Raw genomic sequence first — 24,858 nt, forward strand, 5'->3', positions numbered from 1 at the left:
ACATACCCTTAATATACTGAGAAGCATCGTTCTTTGTAGTGAGTTTAATTTAGCCTGAAATCTAACAAGAGCCACTCTGTGAGACCAAACTCCCGCTGCATATGTAACCATAGGCAGAAACACCACCTTATAATATAAAAATAAAGTTTTATTGGACACACCCCAATCTCCTCTTGATACTCTTATAATATAGCCGGCAAATTTCCTAATCTTGCTATGTAGATGTGTTATATGCGCATAATAAGACAACTTGTGATCAATAATGAGCCCCAAGTATTTAGTTTCAGAAACCATAGTCAACTGTCTCCCATTTAATTTTATTTGCGGCGGTCGTCCCAAATCAAGTTTGGTTTTAAAAAGCATCATTTTGGTCTTTTGGGGGCTAATGGTAAGCTTAAATCCTTGTGCCCAGGTATTAATATCATTTATTACACGGTTTGCATTTTGCTCCAAATCGTGTCGTGATCGACCTGCCACAATTAATGTGACATCATCAGCAAAAGCTATCACGTGACAATTTACTTGTGGTCGAACCAGCCAGTTCTGTAACACTAAATTCCAAATAGAAGGACCTAATACAGAGCCCTGAGGGCAACCTCGCGTGATTTGTCTTTGAAGGAGAAAATGTTTAGACCTTACAGTCACATATCTCTCAGAAAAATAACTCCTGAACAGACTGTATAACTGCTTAGAACACTCAGCACGACACAGTTGAGAAAGAGCTGCCTCCCACCATACTGAGTCAAACGCACCTTCAAAATCTATATATATAGCGAGTTCATATTTTGAATCAGAGTTTGAAATGTATGTATGAAAGTCCAGAAGAGCATCCTCGCACGATTTCCCCGGTGTAAAACCATACTGATTAGGTGTAATCATGTCATGGCGTTCTAACAATTCTTGTAAACGTATTGCCATTAACCTCTCTAACACTTTCCCCAGATTAGCCAACAAAGCAATTGGACGGTACGACTTAGGCTCAATTAAAGGTTTCCCAGGCTTCCTAATTAGCCTCAATAAAGCAATCTTCCATTTCAATGGAAACAGTCCTTCCTCTAGGCACTTATTATATAACAAAAGTAACATGTTAGGTATTAACTTAAAAAACCTCACTATAAATGCGTTCTCAATCAAATCTATTCCTGGACATTTTGCAAAATTAAGTTTCTTTAACACCCCTGCTAGTTCATCTATTGTAAACGCCATGGTATTGCCTCTAGCTACATAAAATTGATTTTTTCTCCGCAGTTCGAATTGGCACTGTGAGTCTAAGATGGGATCGTCAACCGGGAACAGCCTGGTTAATATTGCATCTACTGAATCCTCCCAGCCAATAGTCTCAGTAGAATCCTCTTGAATTGTATTAAATACCTCCAAACTTCTCAGTTTATCTCTTGACAACTTATATAGCAAACCCCAGGGATCGTTTCTCCCCGATTGTTTTACAAACAATTGCCAGGTTTCTCTCTTCCGAGTTGCCATGGTTCTCTTGTAATTATTTTTAAGAGATACATAATTGTCATGCAATCTAACTACCTCAGAATGACCCCAATTCCGATGCCGCTGGTACTGTCTCCTAGCTCGATATACAGCCCGTCGTAAGACAGTCAGTTCGTTTGTCCACCATGGGCAGGATTTTAGTTTAATAACCTTCTTCCTACCTGACTTATATGCCGCTCTTACTATTGAATCCTCTATAGTATTAGCTAAATATATTGCAGATTCACGAACTATCTGTTGTTGTTTATCCGAGGAAAAGTCCCGAAGAATAGAAGCTTCATACATGGACCAATCAAATGATTTCAACGAAAACCGAACAATGTGTGGTATCCGATCTTGAGTACCAGTTAAATCCGGCACATTCTTCACATAAAACAATATGGCTCGATGATCACTTGATGTCCAATCAGGCATTACCTTCCAGTTACAAATACAATGTCTAATACCAGAAGTTGTTATAGTTAAATCAATATTAGATTCACCCATTGGTCCACAGAAAGTAGAGAGTTGATTTGACTTGTTCATTACAAATAAATTATGGCTCGATAAAAACTCTTCCAGCAATAAACCTCTCATGTCAGATGTTGCACTATACCACAATGGAGACTTTGCATTAGCGTCTGTCGAAATAATCACTTGTTTAGGTCTTAAAATGAGCAACACATACTCTAAATAATCCACGCAATTATTAAAGTCCATTGAAGGAGCACAATACAGAGATATAAAATAGAATTGAACATTTGCCGAGGCCACCATAACACATGTAGCGAACTGGTTACATAACCTATGAACAACCACTACGTCTAGATCTCTATTATTGACCACAATTCCAGTTTTAGGCTCTTCCTGCACCGGTTGTATTATTCGTGACGTTAAGGGATAACCAAATATTCTAGATGTTTGCTCACCTGGAACTCTAGCCCAATAAGGTTCCTGTATTGCCACCAAATCAATTTGAAAATCCTCACTAATCTTCCTAATCTCGTCCGCTACCAATCTCGATCGTTGTCCATTAATCTGCATTATTTTAATTCCTGTAGAATAAAAAACTTCAGTTAACTCAGGATCTTCTTCCAACCCCCTCTCTCTTCGTTCATTACAACTATTCATTAGCAGTCCGAGTTCGTACCATTTCCAGTGCTCTTTGATATTCTGGACATCTGACGTCCCTTACTGAATGGCAACAATCCCGCTTACGGCGCTTGCAGTTAACACAGCTTGGCTCCTGATCTTTGTTTGGGCATTCAGCATATACATGCCCCCCTCTTGCACAATGACCACAAGTAGGGGAGCTGTGAGTACAATATTTCGTAACGTGTCCGTATCCAAGACATAGAAAACATCTGGAAACTATAGTAAAGGGGCGGTGCCTATGCGAACTTACTGCCAAGTATAAACGATCCAATGTGGATATAAACTTATATAACCTTGGGGAGAGAGTAATAACCCAGTGTACAAAAGCTGTACTTCTAGACTTGGTCGTAAACCTAAAACTTATGTCTTTCTTAACTTCCTCAAACGTGATCCCGCATTCTTCCAATGATTGTAATCAAATGACTGCTTTGCGACAAACAAAATGATTGTAATCAAACATTAACTTATATGTTTCACTTTAAATATTACTTTTTTTAAGGTGGTGCAGTTTTCTTATGTCCGCCAGTGTATACACACTGACAGGACTGAATTCGTGGGATAGTGGGTTCCTGGGCTGCTGTTATTCTTGTCGTTGTTGTTATTTGGTTTTTAGGAGCATTAGTAACTAAGGCCATATTGCTACGGGGATATGCGGTGGCCATTCCCTGACCTTTCCGCATCCTCCGTATTTGGGGGCTCACGGGCTCGAATCCCGGTCTAATCAAGAAGCGTGTGCTACGCACTGCTGCTCCTGCCCACTTGGGGCAGGAGCAGCAGTGCGTAGCGCCTAGGGTTCCTGGGCAACACGATGCTATCACCCCTCTCGTTAATTAGCATTAGCATTAGCATTAGTAGAGGCATTTGATGCAAGAAAGCAAGCTTATGCAGCATCAGCCAAAAAAAAAAAAAAAAAAAAAACCACTTCCACTTCGCCTCTCTGTTCGTTCGAAATATCTGTCCAGCTGAGCCTTAAACTTATTTAGGCTATCAACTTCCACGACAAGGGATGGAAGTCTGTTCCACCAACCAACCACCCGCTGACTAAACGCAAATTTCCGCACGTCTATCCTACATCTGTCTTTCCTCAATTTGAATTTATGCCTTCTCAGGTGATTATTCTGAGCGAGAGGAAGAATCCCATCAGCATTGAGCATGCTCAAACCATTCGAGGCTTTATACACCTCTATCAGATCACCTCGCTGGTGCCTAGTCTCCAGACACTGTAATTTGCAAAACTTAAGCCTTTCTTCATAACAGCACCCCTTTGTTCCATTCACTAATCTTGTTGCCCTTCTCTGTACTCATTCCAGCAGCTCTACATCCTTCTTGAAATGAGGCCTCCAGACCTGTATACAGACCTATACTCTAGGTGTGGCCTGACCATTGCCTGATACAAGGGAATAATCACCTCCTTATCCCTGCTAGAAAAATTCCTATATATCAATGACAATACACCATGAGCTACTCTTGCAGCCCGTCTACACTGCTCAGAGAACTTCATATCTGCCTGCACAACCACCCCCAGGTCCCTTTCATTCTCTACCACTGTCATTGTAGTACCACAGAGTTGATACGTTGCTCTGGGGTTGCTGTTTCCCATGTATAGTACTTTACATTTGTCAATGTTAAACTTCATTTGCCACCTCTCAGCACATCTGCTCAACTTTTCCAGATCCTGTTGCAGCAGCATAGTGTCAGTAGTGTCCTTGACAACCCTGCCTACCTTTGTATCGTCTGCAAACTTCGACATTAAGCTTGATATACCATCATCAATATCATTTATAAATACAGAAAACAATAATGGACCCAACACTGAGCCCTGAGGGACTCCACTAATAACATTAGTCCACGACGAGCAGTGTCCATTGATTACCACTCTCTGTCTTCCCCCCTCAGCCACTCCTTTATCTACAGCAGCAATTTGTCTCCAATGTCACACTGCTCCAATTTGTGCAGCAGTCTTCCATGTGCAACAGTATCAAAAGCCTTTCTAAGATCCAAGTATATAATATCAAAGTTATTCCCTGCATCCAGTTCCTTTGTGACTGCATCATAGTATCCAATCAAATTGGTCAGGCAAGACTTTCCCTTAACAAAACCATGCTGTGTCCGAGCTATAACTGAAGTTTTGTCTAAATGATCCTGCAGTGCTTCTTCAACTAGTGCCTCCATTAATTTTCCTGGAACAGAAGTTAAACTCACTGGTCTATAATTGCTTGTGTCAGCCTTTGATCCTCCTTTGTGAATTGGGGTCACATTTGCACATCTCCAGTCTGTGGGTACCTCCCCTGAGTCCAAGGAAGCTCTCATAATTATGGCTAAGGGTTTGCTTACTTCCTTTGCTGCCTCCTTTAATATAACTGGATAGATCCCATCCACCCCGGGTGCCTTTCTTGTGTTTATCTTCAACAATTTCTCCTCCACTTTACTCTCAGTTATTACAAGATTATCTAGCTTACTGTCAGATTTGAATACACCTCTGGCATTCCCCTCGCTAAATAACTCCTCACGTGTGAATGTCGATGCAAAACATTCATTTAGTTTGTTAGCTATCTGAGCAGGATCATCAACAGTTGACCCATCGATATCAAGTGGACCGATCTGATTCATCCCCTTCCTTCTAGAGTTTACATAAGTAAAGAACTCTTTGCTGTTTTTCTTTGCATCCCTTGCCAAAGATTTCTCGTAATCTGCTTTCGCCTGCCTAACCTCCTCTGTAACTTGGTTACAGATCAACTTGTATCTATCATAGGCTTCTGTGTCATGTGTTAATTTGTATGTATCCCATGCACGTTTCTTCTCTGCCATATGCCTCATTAGTTCATCTGACATCCATTTAGGCCTAAACCTTGAACAATATTTCTTAGTTGGTATGTAAAGCCCAGTAGCTTCTAAGATAAGTTCTTTGAATGCTTCCCATTTTGCATTTGCTGTTGGTAACATCATCAGTTGGTCCCACTGTATAGAATTTAAATACTGTCTCAGACCATCATAGTCGCCTTTACGAAAGCAATAACCCTTCCCTTTACCCCTAATGGTAGTTACCTCTTTGAGTAAATCCCACTTCAGCACACTGTGATCACTGCCACCTAGTGGTTCATTTATCTGCAGATTCTTAATGCATGAAGAATCACTGCTGATAATCAAATCAAGAGTATTCCTCCCTCTAGTTGCCTCCCGAACATGCTGATGTAGAAAACAATCATCCAATAAATCCACAAAAGCCTTGCTAGTGTGTTAGTGACCAACCCCCAAATTCCAGTCAATATCTGGGAAATTAAAATCTCCCATTATAAGACTCTTTACAGATTAATGGACGAACCGACCACTTGACAGGTACATAGGTGCACTGTATGACTGCATTCATGTATACGGTAATTCAATGTCAGTATGGATGAACGTCCTTAGTGAAACGACTTTGAAAGAGGGATCAGCATCTCTTCATGGGATGATAGTATGTGCCCAACACGCGTGGGTAACTTTATCGCCGAGGTGGTACAGAAATTGCACTGTTCCCGTTCGACAGTTTAAAGACTGTATTAGGAATACTCCATTTCCGGAATAACATCTCATCGTGGACAGCGCTGTGGGCGGAGAAAGGTGATGGATAAGCGAAGCCGTCGACGTCTGTCTCGCATTGTTTCAACCAACCGGAGAACGACAGTGACACAAATCACCACTAACTTAAACGAAGGAGGTGCCAGAAACGTCTCCACCAAGACTATGAGGCGATGATTAGCTGCAATAGGTTATGGTAGCTGCCGACCCACTAGAGTCCCATTGCTAACACCATGACACAGGACTCTACGCCTCTACTGGGAAAAAGATCATCGTCACCGGACCGTGGATGATTGGAGATGGTACTCTTGACCCAATGAATCCCATTTGCAGTTATTTCGAGCGGACGGGAGGTGCGTATCTGGCGGAAACTGCACGAAGCTCTGCACCCGTCATGTGAACAAGGAACTGTTCAGTTAGGTGGGTCTATAATGGTCTGGGATGTGTTCAACTGGTGCACGTTGGGACCTCTGGTAGTCTAGACGCATCTCTGAACGGTCCCTGTTACGTGTCCATCCTTGCAGACCATCTGCATCCCTTCATGGTCATCGTGCACCCACATGGCAATGGACTCTTCCAGCAGGATAATGCGCCTGCCACAGAGCCGTGGTGAGTAGAACATGGTTCGAAGAGCATCCACAGATTTTACCACAGTGGAATTGCCTCCCCGTTCATCGGACATGATCGCTGTGGAGCATCTTTGGGGTGTTGGGGAAAGTTCCGTTTGAGCTTTGTCTCCTCCACCCAGGAATATAATAGAATTGTGGACCGGTGCAGCAAGCGTGGATGGAAATACCTGTGGAATGCTGTCGTGAACTAATGGACTCAATGCCTCGTGTTGCTGCCTTATCCAAGCGAAAGTGGGCCTACTCGTTACTGGGCAGGTATCCCATGATTTCTGTCCCCTCAGTGTATATTTGGTCTACTCGAGAACCACATCTGACCATTTCTAGTATGTTCATAAATTGCATGTGTTCCCTGGTCAATCTGCCTGTTTTGCTGGAGGAGAAACCTGAATTTTTGGGGCACCGAGGTGAACCTTGACATTCACATCTGACAACGATTAACTCAGTCACCCGAGTGAAAATAGTTCCTGACGTCATTGACGGGATTCGAACCTGGGCCTTTTCCTCCACTATGGGATAGATAGTGTTTACAACTATCATGCTATCCTCACAGACTGTCAGAGCAGGTAACGTGTTTCAAGCCACTGTCCAATGTTGGTGTCTTTGAGCCCAGTGTAATCCAGTGACGAAACTCCACACTCTCAGGTCCTCAACCGTGGGGGAACCTGAGCAGTTAGGGAGTTCGATATCTGTTTTGGTTAATGATGAAGTGGGGCCGTTTGGCAATCAGGCAGGGCCCCAAAATTTATAGTTTCGACACTTCTGTAATCGTTCTTTCGTGTTTTTTGCTGACAGGAGTGGACAGGATCGGTCATCAGCTGCGATACTCCATTTGCGATAAGGCATAAAGAGATAAATATTCTGAAATGCGTGTTTGGTTACTACTGTTGTCTTGCATTGTTCATTGTCTGCTTGCAACATTTCTGTTACCATGCACTGCACACAATAAACTCATAATTTATCTGTCATGGTGGCTTCCTGCATCAACGGATTCTTCCCGACCATGATATTGCTGTTGGCTTGATGCTGTTTCATTGGACCAATTTCGATACACCCGACACACAGACGTACATGAAAACTCCAGCTGGATTGTAATTTCCGAGATACCCATACTGGCATATCTGGTGCCGACTAGTATGCACGTCACTGTCAAAGTCATCTTTCGCGCTATTTAGTGAATGTCCAGGATCCAGATGTCCAGAGTAGTTACAAAATGGTTTCCCATTTTTAAAAATTAATCTGCGCGGGAGCACAGTTGTATCCTCACCGTTCTAGCCCCCCCCCCCCACGGTGGAACAGGTACAGGTTCGAATCCCGTCGATGACGTGAGGAACTTTTATGGGCTTTTTTTCACTCCATGGCTGAGTTAGTCGGTCTCAGACGTAGAGAGCAAGGTTATTTTCCCGGAAATAACAGGCTTTTCGTTCTGCAAAGCAGGCAAATCGACCACAATACACATGGTCAGTTGAACCTAACTTTCTAGGTGACCCTAATATAATAGTTTTTTTTTTTTTTTAAATAATAACTTGATATTATGCAGATATTTTATAAACAATACAAAGGTTACTTCGAAATTTGAGCACTGGGTACACAAAGTGACTAATTTTTAGATAAATAACTGAACGTAAACTTCCGTATGTCTCCGGTATTTTCTAATAAGCAATGAAGACTGGGCATTCTGTTCTCCACACCTGCCTTCAAACTTTCCGATGGAACGTTCTCCACTTCCGGACTGATTGCTTCTTTCTTTCAAATCTGGAAGAATTGTTTTTCTTGCATCTCATCAGTTCTTTGAATCACTTCTTGCGATGCGGACAAAAGACCACTTCTAGGTTTATGAGTTAGGCAGCTTTCCTCAAAATGTCTTACAATATTTATTATGCTTCTTCTCATACAAAGAAGCGTCTGAGATATTTGTCTATTTTTGATGCACTCTGAGGGCAGCAATAATGTTCTGCCATTCTTGTAATGGAGTTTAATTAAAAGTGTTTTTCTTTAGTTAGCACTTTAAAACGAACTTGATTAGACCTGGACATGGATCCCTGGACTGGTTACTTAAGTTAGGAACACCGATTCACGCTTTTAATCTTGACGGCGAAGACCTCAACGAGCAGTCAGTTGAATTTTTTGATCCCAGAGACATTGATTTTTAAAACTAACGAGAAAGCTAATCTGTTTATTGGAGTGAATAAATCACTGAGCCTTCTAGCAGTTCAATTTTGAACTAATTATTTTACTGTTCAAAAAAAAAAAAAAAAAAAATTACGTGTATAGTTTTACAACGCTTAAATTGTTTTTTCTATGTGACCATAGTTTTAGAGTTATTAATTTTTAAAAGTGCAGAGAACTTTATAGCCTCTCTTTACAATTAATATTAATATTGGAAACAATACAAAGAAGCAAAGCTTATTGTTATTGTTATTGTTATTGTTATTGTTATTGTTATTATTAACAGCTACAAAACAGCAAACAACGTGCCTGAGGGTGCAGCTACAAAGAATTATTACATAGCTTCAAAAAGCTTGGAGTATACATTTCCCAAAGTAAAGAAAAAAGTATATGTACAGATAAAATAAACTAAATAAATAAAAGGACTCATCCGTCCTATTTAAGTGAACAGGCAGAGCACTGGTATTTCTTCACACACAATCAGAGTCTTAGAACTTAAAAGAAGAGTCTATTTTAAGTCAGGTACCGGATGAGGTTAGCAATTTCAGTTGCCTCTTGAAGTGTCCGGGGGTACCAAATATCTCAATATTTGCTTTGTTCATTGATCTTGCAGTCCTGTTGTAGAAGTTGTAGTATCCATAATTTGTTCTCGCATAGGATGGTTTCAGTAGTGGATGGTTTCTTAGCGCTCTTGTCGGAGCGTTGAAATTTATTTGTGAGACGAGATGAGGGCAATTCAGGGTACCATTTATTAGTTGGTTAAGTAGGAGTAAATCGGCTTTATCTCTTCTTTTTTCCAGCGTTTCGAGTCCAAAGAATACACACCACTCTTGGTAGGATTTCTCATAGTATTCAAGGCCACTTTTAAAGCAAACGTACTGGATTGCTCTCTTTTGAATATTTTCAATTTCTAATTTTTGGTACGCAACATGTGGGGACCAGACCTGTGAGGCAAATTCTAGGGCTGGCCTAACATAGATTTTGTAAAGAAAGATGAAAAGTGCCAACTGATTGAAGTCTCGGTTAATTCTTTTCAGGAAACCTAGTTTTTTGCTAGCTGCCTTTACAATGTTAGAGACATGGACATCAAAGGAAAATGATTCTTTAATAAAGATACCTAAATTTTTGGCTGTACTAACTTTTTTGATTGCCTTGTTGTTGATACAATAAGAAAAATTAAGTTTGTTTTTCTTGTGTGCATTAGCAAAGCTCATCAGCTCACACTTGTTTTCATTGACTGCCATTTTGTTCTCCTTCAGCCACTGAATAACTCGTTGAAGAGCTTCGTTTAGGATGATGCAGTCATTGGTACTGCGAATTACTTTATAGATTTTTATGTCGTCTGCAAATACGTTGATCTTGATTTGGTAGGCTCCAAGGGTGCTTGGCAGGTCGTTGATGTAGATAAGAAATAATAGCGGGCCTAAGGATGAACCCTGTGGGACACCAATTTCAGGACTGAAAGGATATGAGGTTTGACCTTTAAATGTCACGGACATTTCTCTACCTTCCAAGTAGTTTTCAATCCAGTTTAGTGCTTGTCCTCTGAGACCATAGTGATGCAGTTTGTTGATTAGTCTCTGATGGACTACCTTGTCGAAGGCTTTGCTTAAGTCAAGGAAGATGGAGTCGACTTGTTTTCCTTCGTCAAGCGCCTGGGATATGTTCGAAACAAACGAGATCATATCTGTGCAGGTGGAACGACCCTTGATAAATCCGTGAGAGTAATCTGACAAATTAAGTTTCATAAAGTTAAATAGCTGCTTCATTACAATGGATTCAATTATCTTTGAGAGTGTATTCAATTGACAAACTGGTCTGTAATTGTTGGGTGAGGATGGGTCTCCTTTTTTGTAAAGAGGGGTAACAATGGCCTTTTTCAGTTGAACTGGATAGATTCCACTCTCAAATACCAGTTTTATTAAGTGAAGTAATGGCTTTATAAGTGTAGTTCCACATTTTTTCCATAAGACAGTAGGGATACCGTCCGGGCCTCGTGTGAGATCCTTTTTCATACTATGGATTGTGCTCAATAATTCTGCTTGGTTTATTTCAAATACTGTTAGGGTATCAATGTAGTTGAGAGGAAAATTTTCGTTACCTTCCGTCCCGTCATCTGCTGTATCTGTTTTGTAAATTTCTTCAAAGCTGCTAGCAAGGTAGTCTGCCTCAGACAAAGATGACAATTCACTGGGAATATCTAGCGTGTTTACAGCCGCATTTTGATTTTTTGCTTTGAAATAGCTGAATATAGGCTTCATATCTTTTGCCTCGAAGACTCTTCTTTCGACAAAACACCAACAGCCGAAAAAGAAAACACGAAACCTACTTCATTTGCCCATTGCTGCCAATAATTGTCTAAACCGTCTTTAAATTCATACAAACTACCCACTTCCACAACTAACGTTGTGGAAGTGGGTAGTTTGTATGAATTTTAGTTAGTAACTTATTATTAATAGTGATCAATTTGTAGTGAGTTTACCTGAATCTCGTGAGGCTCTGATTATTATGTCCAATGTTTTTATAACCTATTTTGCAACTTTTAATATAATTAGATAGATTCCATCAGTCCTTTGTTCATTTCTGGCTTCAGCATTTGTTTTTTTCCGTCCACCTTATTTTCTGCTAATAAAAAATAATTTGAATCCCAATCAGTATTAGCATATTTCTGTGCGCCCGATATTTAAAAACTTCTTCTTATGTGAACGTAGATGCCAACTATTCAGTTTATCAGCATTCTGTTCAATAATAACACAATAGTTATGCTATTTATATCCCCTCGACCAATGTGAGTCAACACTTTTCTTCTAGTGTTAACATATGCAGAGAATTCCTTGCTGCTTTTCTTTGCACTCTTAGTCAAACGCTTCTCTTAATCTGTCTTAGCGTGCCTAACCCGCAGAGTAATTTCATTACAATAATTTGTAATCATTCCCTTTATCCTTGGAAGTTCTTATTTCTTTGAATAAATCCCACACCAATACGCTATGACCACTGCTGCCAGTAACAGTATCTTTACCGAAAGATTCTTAATAAATGATAATTCACTTCTGATAATCAAAGTAAGAATGTTGTTTTTTCTTGTTACCTGTCATCCAGAAAGTCGATAAATATCTTTTACTGAGAGAGCTGCTAATCCAAGACTTCCAAAGTTAAAGTTCCTCATAATGCATTACAATTTGCTAGTTCACTTATATTTGTTCATATAGTTGTCCATTTTTCTGTTCATAGTCATTTGGCCTAAAGTAGACTCCTACTCATCTTTGTTTCTTCAGCATTTAGTTGGGTGTGTGTGTTAAGCGCCAAAGCGACTAAGGCTGTGAAGAGTTAGTATATATTGCACCTCTAAATGCTTATATTCTTCGATAAGTTTGCTGGATATGCAGCGGCGGGCAATAAAACTGCATCACTTTAAAAAAAAAGTAACATTTGTAGTGAAACATATAAGATATTCTTTAATTACAGTTATTTTGTTTGTCGCAAAGCAGAGGTATTGCTTCAGATAACGCTTCTAATGCATCAGCCGTTTCTATAAATACGGCGTTGGAAGGGTACACACGCTCATTAGTATCCTGTTTTGAGGAGGTGTAAGCACGGCCCCATATGTTCAGTTGACACCAAGGAAAAAAGTGTATCTGTTGCTCTGTCCAAGGAAGGGCTTTCTACGCGTGCTATCGCTGATAAAATAGGCTACCACCAGTCAACAGTATCCCGGGTGCTGAAATTAAAGAGTGAAATCGGTGATGTGAAGAGAAGACCTGGATTAAATTGTAAGAGAGTGACTACGCCTTCTCAAGATCGATATTTGAAACGGGTATGCCTTCGTAATCGACATACCAGTGCTCCTGATCTAAAACTGGACTTTCAGATGGCCTTTGGTGTTGAAAAAAGTGCACCAACTATCCAAAGACGATTGTTAAGACGATAGTCTGCGCGGCATCACGGTAGTATCGTCACCATACTCCGCACAAAGGGTAGAAAAGGCCCACTACAGTTCGTCGATGATTCGACGAACTGTAGTGTACTTATTTCACTCCATGGCTAAGTTAGTCGATCTCAAGCGTAGATAGCAAAGTTTATTACGCCCATAAATTGAGGTTTTTTCGTCCAGCAAACAGGCAAATCGACCAGAGAAAACACACAATTTACAGACAAGTAAATATATGGGTAGATGTAGTCATTTTAGGGAACCCTATTATCAAATTTTTTTTTATCCAAAGACGGCTTTGGGAATGTGGTCTGCACGCCTAACGGCCCAAGAAGAAACCTTTATAGACCCAACAAATGAGGAAAAAGCGACTTGCTTGGGCTAAAACGCATGTCTCATGGATAAAAGATCAATGGGACACCGTCATCTTTTCTGACATCTTTTCCTCTATACTAGAGGAAAAACTTTCAAACCTCTGAAAATTGCAGTAGTTTTTTCAGGACAGTGGAAAATCTGAAAATGCGATCAAGGAAATTTTCTCACGTAATAAACAGTATAATGTGGACGTATAGCATATCGGCAAAAGTTAAGGAATTTAGAAACAGAGATATTAAGGTTTTAAGATACAAAAAACTTTTGGAAATTGAAACAGGGAGTAGTAGTAGTAGCAGTAATAGTAGTAATCGAGGCATGTGATGCAAGAAAGAAAGCTTATGTAGCATCAGCCAAAAAAAAAAAAAAAAATTCACACAACCATTCCCTCTAAATGTCCAGTGCTTCCTTAAATTTATTTAAGCTATCGACTTCCATCTGTCTGTATAATTGCTGGTCTCATATGAGCCCACAATAGACCATCATACACCTTGCTTTCTAGGCTGCTTAATTGCCCACTGAAATCCACAAACCCATTTTCCCCTGCCTTCTGCTGCAATTAAGCTATTAGTCTGTCCACCTCTCCAAACTATCAGTTTGAAGCAATTTAAAAAGAAATTTGATAATTTCTGCTTGACTTTAGGTCTTCAATAATTAGCATACATACACGCGTTCAAATCCTGTTTTCTTTTTGTGAGACGGACGTTTTGAAACGTACTTTATGTGGAGTGTGCTACTTGGGCTATTTAAGGCTCTTATTATCACAGAAATGTTACCGACCAGTCTATTGTTCCGCCATCTAGTAGTTAATTTATTAATGTTACCGTTATTAACAGGTGTTCTTCACGCTGTGATGTCGAAGTTCATCATATGAGATTGTGGAAAAAAGAAAGAAAGGGTTAAAATAAATGCCATAAAACTTTCTCAGAATGCAACATGAATGTAAAATATAGTTTTATATTCAGTTGTAAATGTTGGTTTCGTATAGCCTGAGAATTATGCACACCTTTTTACTGACCTGAAAGCCTTCATCACCACACCTGAACAGCATAGTAGTAATAATTTGCGAAAAGAAAAAGTAATGTGTAAATTCGATTTATTAATAATTTGTTTTTAAATTTTAGCAATATAGTTAATGATCCTAGTATTACCGATTTTTTTTCTCTCTCTCCTGGTGCTAGCTATCAGAACAGGTCTGATTTTTGAACATGAATGTTAATTGATTGTGTTAACATTAAAAACCGACCAGAATAAAAACATAAACAGGCTGGGTAAAAATCTATTCACAGTTTATTTTTAAAGTAATCATAATATTGCTGACTTGAAAAAAAAAATATTCAAAATTTAAAAAATTAATAAATAAAATACTGCCTTTATGATTACAATAGTTTAATGCCGCAAGAGGTACAGTTGCAATTACCAATAGAAGAAAAGTTCCAGTGAGAAATATTTTCAAATTGCTTACGTTGTATGTATTTTAAAATGTTCCTTTTTTTGTTTTCTTTTTTTTTTTAATCTCTTTGCCAACATTACTGTTTCAGAATTTTTCCAAATGGATGAGTATCCAATATAACCTCAGGGGCTCACATCAGGTGAGTATGGGCTTGGCACACCCTGGGTCCTGAGCCGGATATCATTCTTCTCTTTCTTGGTGATTTCCTTCTGCTTCTGACTCTCTCTCTCACTCACTCAGGGTAACCCAGAATTTTATTTTTTATTTTTTGGCTGGTGCAGCATAAGCCTCATGCTTCCTTGCACCATATGGCTAATAATAATAATATCTTGACTGGCAACTGTTGTCAATCAAAGTGTCATTACTGACAAATACCATAAATCAAACTTTACATAACAGACATCCAAGTTTTTCTATAACCCTTTATAAGAAACCTAAGCTTATTTGATAGCATTACATTTTCTAAATGCTCATTTAAAAACTAACCACCAATTTACTTATTTTTGGTACCTAACCCTATTAAATAAGATTTAAGTTACCAAAAGATCTAACTTTATTAAATAGAAATGAAATTAAAAATCTTACCTTATTAAATGAGGTCAGGTTACCTAAAATGAGATAATTAGTAGTTTTTAATTAAACATTTAGGATGTTATTAAGTAAAGTTAAAATTTCCAAAACATTTTTAATAAAATAACCTGCAAGTTTGTCACATAAAGTTTAATTTATAGTAGTTATCAGTGATGGCACTTTGACAATGTTGTTAGTCACATCATGATCAGCAGAAGCCAATGAGAGAGAGAGAGATAAACATTATGCAATGAGATTTTCAAGCTGTTGACCTGTAATATAGTGTAGAACTTAAGAGAAAGTCGCCAGTAGAGTTTCCATTTTCTCTTTCTTGACATTTGCCAAAATGTCTTTTAAGACATTTTGGCAAATGTCTCAAAACTTTATGACATCATAAAGTTTTCTTTATGATGTCAATACATATCATTCATATGTATTTAAACAATTTGTAGGCCCCATACAAAATATATACCCCTTCCTGCAAAAAAGTGATACTCAAAAAACATTAATTTCAGGCTGTTTTTTTGACTAAACTAAAAACAACATAATATTAAAAGTACTGTATTACAAAGTAATTGTTTTTATGTTCCTGATTATTCATAACTATAATAGTAATTAAGGTAGTAGTAGTGGCATATGATGCAAGAAAGCAAGTGTATGAGCTTATGCAGCATCAGCCAAAAAAAAAATCACACCATTCCCTCCAAATGCCTGTCCAGTTCCTCCTTAAATTTATTAAACCTATCAACTTCCACAACAGATGGAAGTTTGTTCCAGCAATTAACCACCCGCTGGCTAAAGGCAAATTTCTGCACATCTATTGAATCTGAACAAGTGGAAGGATCCCATCAGAATTCAGCGTGCTCAACCCATTCAAGGTTTACTGCTTCTAACTGTAAGGTCTTGTACTTGGCAAACAGAAACCCAGGAGCTACTTAGACTAAGCACCACCGAATACAGAGGATGCGGAAAGGTCAGGGAATGACCACCACATATCCTGGAGCAATATGGCCTTAGTTGCTAATGCTCCTAAAAACCAAATAACAAACAACAACAAACAAACTTAGACTAAGAGAGGATGGGTTAAAGATGGTTCAGGATGTTAAAGGCTTAAAGTAATAGTACAATCAGATACCAAGTTTATTACGCAGCATAAACAGACAACCTAGAAGGCACATAGCTATTTGAATAATTTGTCAGGCCTGTACAAATAGAGAAAAGGATGTTCTTATTCCTCAGTATAAGACAATAATGAGACCACATTTGGGATTTCGTATTCTTCAAGTCTGGAAACTACACCTAAAAGAAGACAGAAGTTCTATCAAGGATTGAAAGAAGTACCAGATTGGTAAAGAGCATTGGTAATCATTGTCCTTACAGGAACTTTCTTGGAAGGTGCAAACTGCATTGCTTAGAAACTAGATGGAGAGTGTCCAATTATGATGTATGAGGTCCTGAAGAATATGGGTAAAATCACCTCGTACAATTGCCTAATTTGTCTAAGCATAAACTTAGCCCTAATTTTCTTTATTTAAACTAGAAACATATTTCTGTAGACTATCCTGAATGCTAAATTGCAAGTTGTGGAAATGGACTCCAGTTACCCTTGCAGCATTCTTATGAGTCTACATTTGTTTGTGATCAGCCCTATTTCTCTAAACTCTGGCTGTGTACAAATGCTTTTGAATTCCTTGTCAATAATCCAAAGAGAATTTGTAAAAATTTTTGTAGATCACTGATTCAAATACGTTTGCAAAACCAATTCCCTCACTTTTACCAACATGAGTGAACCTCGTTGTCATAATTCACATTAAATAAACCTCTCACAGTATAACATTAGTGTATTCATAAGTACATAATACAAACATTAATTTTTAATGTTTAATAAGCATTATAAATAATTGATTTGATCTTAATGAATTTATTTGATCTTTTTTTTATTAGCATTGAAGATGTGAACAGGCAATAAGTTCAATGAGTAGCTGGCACAAACAGAATGGAGGAAGAAGCGCCTATAATATATGGACTGGAATTTCAAGTAATAACATTGAATTAATATAGTTCACAGCCAGCTTAGTCACAAATTAAAAGGAACAAATACATAAAAATACTATATAAGTAACAACATAATGCTTTATTTGAGGTGTAGGAGAGACATGATGACTAATGCAGAAAATAACAGTTTGCTGAAGAAACACTACATTATATTGTATATGCATGATTTAACCTCTTTTAGAAAATAACACTATTGTGCATTAAAATTTTGTGCCATTAGTGCCTGGGGACTACATTCCTCCTATGACAGTGACAGAGCTTAGGTCTTATAAATGATTCATGATTCTTTCATCTACGAGCCAACCTAAAGCAACTAATATCATCTTTAATCAAATAACATCACTAGTAGGTGAAATCTTTATTAAAAACTTTAAGGCACTCTTTTGGCCAGTTTCAGAGCTGTTTAGTTCTTTCATCAGACAACAGATAGCCTCAATCAGTGACTTTTGTGTTGAATGGCAAAAAAATGTATTGAATCTGAATGAGCAGCCAAGTGGTGTTTGGAAGGACAACTTCCAATTAGAAACTTACAATCCTTATGGGTAGATAATAATTTCAGGTATTGTAAACCTTGGTGCATACTCTTTTCAGGAAATATTCCCACTATGAAAAAAGTCCTAGGAGTAATTGTGCAGTTAGATATGAAGTTTTCTGAGCAGTGCAGACAGGCAGCTAGAGCAGCTCATGGAGTCTTGTTAATGATATACAGGAATTTTGCTAGCAGGGCACGGTCCTTGAGGTTGTCACAGACATTCTCTCAGATATTCCAGACAAGCTGTACTTCCTACCTGGGAGTCTAAAACGCTGATGGAACTGATATTCGGGTGACACTCAAGTAAAGTGGACCCAATTTCGGCGAAGTCCGGACGGTCTGTGACAGCGAAATCCTCTGCTTGCACCTTCACGATGGTGGGACTGTTAGTAATCCTGAGTATAACCTCCATGCACAAGTACATGGTGGGTGAACCAACGTAAGCAGGGGTTGAGATGTGGTGCCCACGCCACACGGAGGAATGCCACCCCTCTATGTTACCAGGCAGTACTAGGTGGTAGATGACTCTCATCAACTGGTGCAATACCAACACTTTGCTTATTGGAGGCTTGAAGTGGTGGAACCCGTGTTTAGTCTCTAGAGCTAAGTTCCGGTCAACCCATATCTTCCATCATGCAGTATGATTGATGACTTTTGAGGTTATGATGAACATCGTGCCGAGATCCATTATTCCTTACATTTCCAGGGTACAGCTTTAAATCGGTGTTCACAGACCAGCCGCTAGTTAGTACACCAGACCGAACCTATTGGTAACTCTCTAGGAGGCTTCCAGATCAGCTAGTGTATAATCTTGCTACCTCTACTCTGCCAGATAGTGACTGGAGGGAGTCTGAGTAGTGTGTGCGCGCGCGCACGGGGGACATTGTCGAGGCCACGTTATGTCAAGAATTTGGGTATATTCTTACCATGTGTACGCCATATACAAAAATTTCATTACTTCATACAGCATGTCTCACCAACGTTTTCTTACTATTGAATACACCATGAATTGTCAAACTAATAGAGCAAGCTTATCTGTGAAAAGATCTAAACCTCTCAAACACTTCCTAATTCATTTCACAAATATACGTGGTCTCAATTCTAATCTCAACGATGTCCATTTCCACTTGCAGTCTGCCAAACCCCATGTACTTTTTCTGACAGAATCTCAGTTATCGGTTGATTCAACTACTGCTCATCTCAGATGCCCAAATTATTCGCTGTATGATTCCTTTCGCCTCAAAGGTGGTACTTGTGCATATGTCTGTTCTGATATTCCCTGTAAGAGACTTGGTAATTTGGAATCTCCTTTCTTCGATCTTTTCTGGCTTAAAATCTCTCTACCTCATTGTGTCAAATTCATCTGTTGTCTACCGTTCTCCCTACTGCACTAATCACTTGGAGCTCTTTGACTTCCTCTCTTTGCAACTTGACTCTCTCCAGTCCAACTTTCCTAAGAGTGAGGAAATTTTCCTTGGTGATTTTAATGTTCACAACTCCAGCTGGCTTCCGTTTTCTAGTCACACCGACCCAGCTGGTCGAGATGCTGTGGCGTTTGCAATTACTAATGACCTTGCACAGATTGTTCATTTACCTATAAGAATACTGGACAACCCTAATCATATAGCCAAAACGCTTGATCTGTTTCTCACAAACAACCCTTCTAAGTACACAGTCGAAGTGAGAGGTCGTTTAGGCACTTCAGATCACAACTTGGTGATTGTCTCTTCTCCAATGGAGCCTTTATCTCATGGCTATTCCCAACCTCGTGTTGTTTGGCATTACAAGAATGCAAAATGGGATGACCTGCGAGATTTCCTTTTTTCATTTCCTTGGTCGGATTACTGTTTCAAAACTTCTGATGTCAACGTTTGCTCAGATCGTGTCAGTGAAATTATTCTTGCAGGAATCGAATCCTTTATCCCACACTCTACCTTAAAATCTCGTCCTATATCTAAACCTTGGTTTTCCAATAAATGTGCCAAGGCTGTTCAAGAGAAGAATGTTGCATATTGTAATTGGCTTGTTTCTAATTCTTCAGCTTCATTTTCTGCCTACACCAAAGCTCGCAAGAATTGTAAAGCAGTTATTAATCAGTCCAAACTAGAGTTTGAACAGGCTAAGAGTAGAAAACTTGCTTCTTGCCCTAATGGTAGCAGAGCATTCTGGTCTCTTGCCAAAGCTATTGGCCACAACTTTTGCCCAACTCTGTCCAAACCAGATGGTTTTGTTGTCACTTCAGCCAAGGATAAATCTGACCTGCTAGCATCCCATTTTTCTTCCAACTCATGTATTAATGATCTTGGTAAAACCCCTCCCTCCATTCCCATCACGCTCCATTCAATGCTTCCTGTGGTCTTCCGTCAAAAGGATGTCAGAAGGATTTTGATGAATCTTGATGCTAAAAAAGCTCCAGGTCCCGATGGTATTTCTCCACTTGTTCTCAAAATCTGTGCTCCTGAACTTACTCCTATTCTTTGCCGCCTTTTTTCACTTTTTTATTACAAAGGTGTTTTTCCTTCTGCTTGGAAATTTGCTCATATCCAGCCAGTTCCTAAAAACAGTGACAAATCCCTCACATCCAATTATCGTCCCATTGCAATTACTTCTACTCTTCCTAAAGTAATGGAGAAATCAATTAACTGCCAACTCTTAAACTACCTAGACACCTTCTGTCTGATTAATGATTGCCAGTATGGATTCTGCCAGTGTTAATCCACTGGTGATATTCTGGCTTATGTTACCCATTTATGGATTAATTCAATGGAAAGGTTCAGTGAAACACAAGTAATTGCTCTTGATATCTCAAAGGCTTTCAATTGTGTTTGGCATAATGGTCTTCTAAACAAACTTTCCTCTTATGGTTTGCCATCTGTTTTTTGTAATTGGTTATCCAGTTTTCTCTCTGATCGCTCACTGAGGGCGATGGTAGATGGCTCTCTGTCATCTAACTTCTCCACTAATGCCGGTGTCCCCTATGGTTCAGTTCTTTCCCCCACTCTTTTCCTCTTGTATATTAATGACCTTCTTCCATTGACTGGAAATCCTATCCATAGTTTTGCCGATGATAGCACATTGCATTCCACTTTCCATTTTGAGAAACCTTGTCCTGCTCAATCAGTTTCAACTTCTCGAAAATCTGCTACCAATTTCTTAAATGCGGATCTTCAGGTAATTCTCCAGTGGGGTAAAGACAACTTAGTTGATTTCAATCCTTCTAAAACTCAGTCTTGTCTTATATCTCGCAAAAAGGATTCTTCTGCTCCTATGCTTATCTTTGGCGACACTCCGATTTCTAGGCAAAATGATATATCTCTTTTGGGGATTACCCTGACTTCTAATCTCTCTTGGCACAAGCACATTACAAATATTGCTTCCTCTGCATCTAAAAAACTTGGTTTTCTCTTTCGCACTCAGTGTTACTTTTCTTCCAAACAGCTGTTCGCTCTGTACAAATTGCAAAACTGCCCTACCATGGAATATTGTTCCCACATCTGGGTTGGTGCCCCCAAAACCTCTCTCAGGCTTCTTGATTCCATTCAGAAGAGGGCAGTTAGGTTAATTAATGATTCATCTTTAACAGAGTCTCTCCACTCACTGTCTCATAGATGTACTGTTTCTGCTGCAGAAACAATACATCTATACTTCCTCTTCTACAGATGTTTCCCTGGGCACTCTTCTTCTGAATTGGCTTCTATAATTCCTGCTCTCTTTCAAAACAGTCCAAACAAGTGCAGCCAACATCCATTTACTGTTCAACTTCAAACTCACAGAACCAACTTTTCAACTTCCTCGTTTATTCATTCAACTGCCATTTTCTGGAACAACCTTCCTTCGTACGTATTTCCTAATTAATTAGTCTACAGAATTTCAAGTCCAATATCAACAAATATCTTCTTTCATCTTCTCAACCTCCAACTCAAGCACGGTACTAAGTACTATAGGTTCTAATACCTCTCGTGTTTGGGGTTTACATAAAAAAAAAAAAAAAAAAAAAGAGGTGATTATCTCCTTGTAAAAGGCAATGGTCAGGCCACACCTTGAGTACTGCATACATGTCTCGAGGCTTCATTTTAGGAATGAGGTAGAGCTGCTGGAACGAGTAAAAAGATGGACAACGAGATTGGTGAGTGGAACAAAAGGTTGCTGTTACCAAGAAAGGCTTAAGTTCTGCAAATTGCAGCATCTGGACACTAGGCACCTGTGAGGTGATCTGATTGAAGTGTATAAGGCCTTGAATGGTTTGAATAAGCTGAATGCTGATGGGATTCTTCCTCTTATTTATTTTATTTTATTTTTTTTTTTTGCTGATACTGAAAGAAAGCTTGATTTCTTTCATCTGCTGCAAGGCATGCTGCTGCAAGGGATGTGCACGGGATAAAATACCTGCATGCAGCCACTCATAAATAGTTTATATTATGAAAAGTATTTTTTATTTTAATACAAATTTGTTTCATGGCCTGTCAGCCACATCTAACAATGAACCATTAGTGTAATTGTGCACAAAATTATGCAGCAACAGTTCTCATTAAAACATTGAAGGATTACACTAGCCAACAAAAAAAAAAATTTTCATACCTCCTCAATGAAAATGTCATTCTGGAGGAAATGAACACGCTGATTCCGAAAATCGCCATAAAATGTCTCTATCACATGTAGATTAAAAGATGTACCAACGTTTAATGTCAAAATAAAAGGATATATACATTGGACCTCTATATAACAAAATCGATGGTAACCTTGAAAAAATTCATTATACAGAAATTTCGTTTTAAAGAAATATGACCTTTTCAACAATGAAAAATACTGTAAATTTAGAAATATAGTAAAAGGTGGGAAAGAAGTGGGAATGAATAAATTTTATAACATTTTAAAACAATTTACTAATGCATACATATTAAGAAATGGCTACTTACTTCATGCCCACAATATATTAATACAGTTTTAGGAATTATGTCATAAAATATTTGTTATTTTTTGTTGTGTGCTCTACTGTACACTGTTAATAAAAATGTTCGCATTTGTTTAAACTTTAAATACTCAGATAAATTTTCATTTGTTTGGAAGGTTTAATATAGCTCTTATTTTCATCCAACTCATCGTCGATATTGTCACTAGTTCTTTAAATATGCCCCAAAATATTGGAGTCACTTGGATGTTCAGCTACTATGACATCATTATCAACTCTTAAAAATTCGTCAACAACAAATTCTCCACTGATCAAATCTCGCTTGGGACTCTTCCCAAGATTTCTCAATGTCTTCTAGTAGTTCATCCCTTTCATCACTGTTAATTAGCATTTTAGCAAAACCTGGTTTTGGGAAACAATTCTTAATCATCGTTTCCATCACATCTTGACTCTACACTTTCACCAACTCTGACATGCACATCCACAAATCTATAACAGAATCTATAGGCTGGTTGATTTCTATTCTCAGTATAATTTTTTTTTTCAGTATGAGCCTTTGATAGTACATTTTCAAATTCTTCATAATGCCTTGTTCCATTTTCTGCAGTCATGGCTTGTAAACTTGTAGAAAACAAGGAAGAAAACAAGCTTCACACTTGTAAATTTCAAAATTACCCAGTGAAGGTGGGCAGGGCAGTTGTAGACAATCAACGCAATTTTTCTGTTCTCTTTCATCATCTTTCTATTGAAATTGAAAATCCTCTGCCCGAAAATTTCGCTTGTCATTCAAGATTTTTTGTTGTAGTTATAGTCCAACTGTAATGACTTTACTCCTTTGAAACATTGGGGTTGTTTACTTTTGCCTATTACCAAAAGCTTCAGTTTTTCATTACCAGCCATATTTGCAACCAAGAGTGTAATTCTCTTCTTACTGTTCCACCTACACATTTATTACCTTTAAAAGTCTGTCTTGTTCGGCAAACATTTAAGAAACAGACCTGTTTCATCAATGTTGAATATGTCTTTGGACTCGTAGTCCCGTATAATTTTTTTCAAAACTTTTCCTTTCCAATGGGTTTAGTCTTCTTTGATTGCAACTTCACTTTCATCAGAAATAACTTTTTCGAGTAAGCTTAAGCTGTGGTGCTCTTTAAATTTGTCCAGCCAACCAGAACTGGCTTGGAATGTTTCGTGCCCCAGAAAAGATGCATATTCCGTAGCCTTTTCTTTTATTAATAACCCTGATATTGGAATGTTTTGGTCTCAAATCAACTTCATCCACTTAAAAACTGCTTCATCTGCATCTTCCCAAAGGCATAATTTTGCACGCTTCCAACTGGGTATCGTTTCCTCAAACATTTTGAAAATCGAAAAAGTTTTTCAGAATGGTTGACACACTACTGGCAGGAATTCCAAATTTTAAAGCAATTTCTTTTTCTTTTTTTAACACTCCGATCTACACTATTAAGCACTTCCACTTTTTCACACTACACAAGGATTTCCTCATAGACTGTAAGGTTACTTGCACAGCAGTTAAAACAAAGCTGAAATTAGGGACCACTTGTAGCTAGCATGTAAACAGAGACAGGTGAAATTTCGTGAGTGTCAATGATTCATTTCTTGGAAACAACAGATGAATTTCCAAGATAAAGGAAAATCACTCTCTCCTAATTCTCTAATAGGATGCCTACTGTAGAAAATAGGTTGAGCAGAGCCAATGCCTGCATCCCAAATATGCCTTAATCTTTGCTGATGGCTGTGGACAGCTGACCAGCAGGATTTCTTGGCATCATAGTGTATAAGTTAAAGGTTAACAGTAGCCGCAGGCAGAGGCAAAAGTGATTCTTGCACTGCTTCTATTAGAATGAGCAGCAGCAGCCTGGAAAGCAAGGCAGTGGAGATTTCCAAGACTGCTGGGAGTCATAGTGGAACAAATAAATACATGGGCTGTGTTACGGTAACTAAGAGTAGAAACAGGTGCATGTATACTTGCAGGTACACCAATGCTAGGAGTATAGTTAATAAATTTGATGAGCTTGAAGTGCTAATCAA

The 24,858-nt window shown here is 38.6% G+C and overlaps 1 protein-coding gene across 2 annotated transcripts in view; it reads left to right on the forward strand.

The window, feature by feature from the left end:
* Positions 1 to 24,858, forward strand: part of LOC150075403 (EARP-interacting protein homolog) — a 95,453-nt gene that overhangs the window by 19,804 nt on the left and 50,791 nt on the right. Inside the window, exons 1-2 of one of the 2 annotated variants that reach the window (XM_090389263.1) lie at positions 14,119 to 14,229; positions 17,255 to 17,348. In XM_090389263.1, the coding sequence (XP_090245389.1) occupies positions 17,307 to 17,348 (42 nt within the window). In that variant the 5' untranslated portion in view covers positions 14,119 to 14,229; positions 17,255 to 17,306. Of the gene's footprint in view, positions 1 to 14,118; positions 14,230 to 17,254; positions 17,349 to 24,858 lie in introns of those variants that run through there. The other variant, XM_090389264.1, reaches the window with a different exon arrangement.

This window comes from Mastigoproctus giganteus, chromosome 14 (genome assembly GCF_048544385.1).
Source record: "Mastigoproctus giganteus isolate SK-2022 chromosome 14, ASM4854438v1, whole genome shotgun sequence".
Lineage (NCBI taxonomy): Eukaryota > Metazoa > Arthropoda > Arachnida > Uropygi > Thelyphonidae > Mastigoproctus > Mastigoproctus giganteus.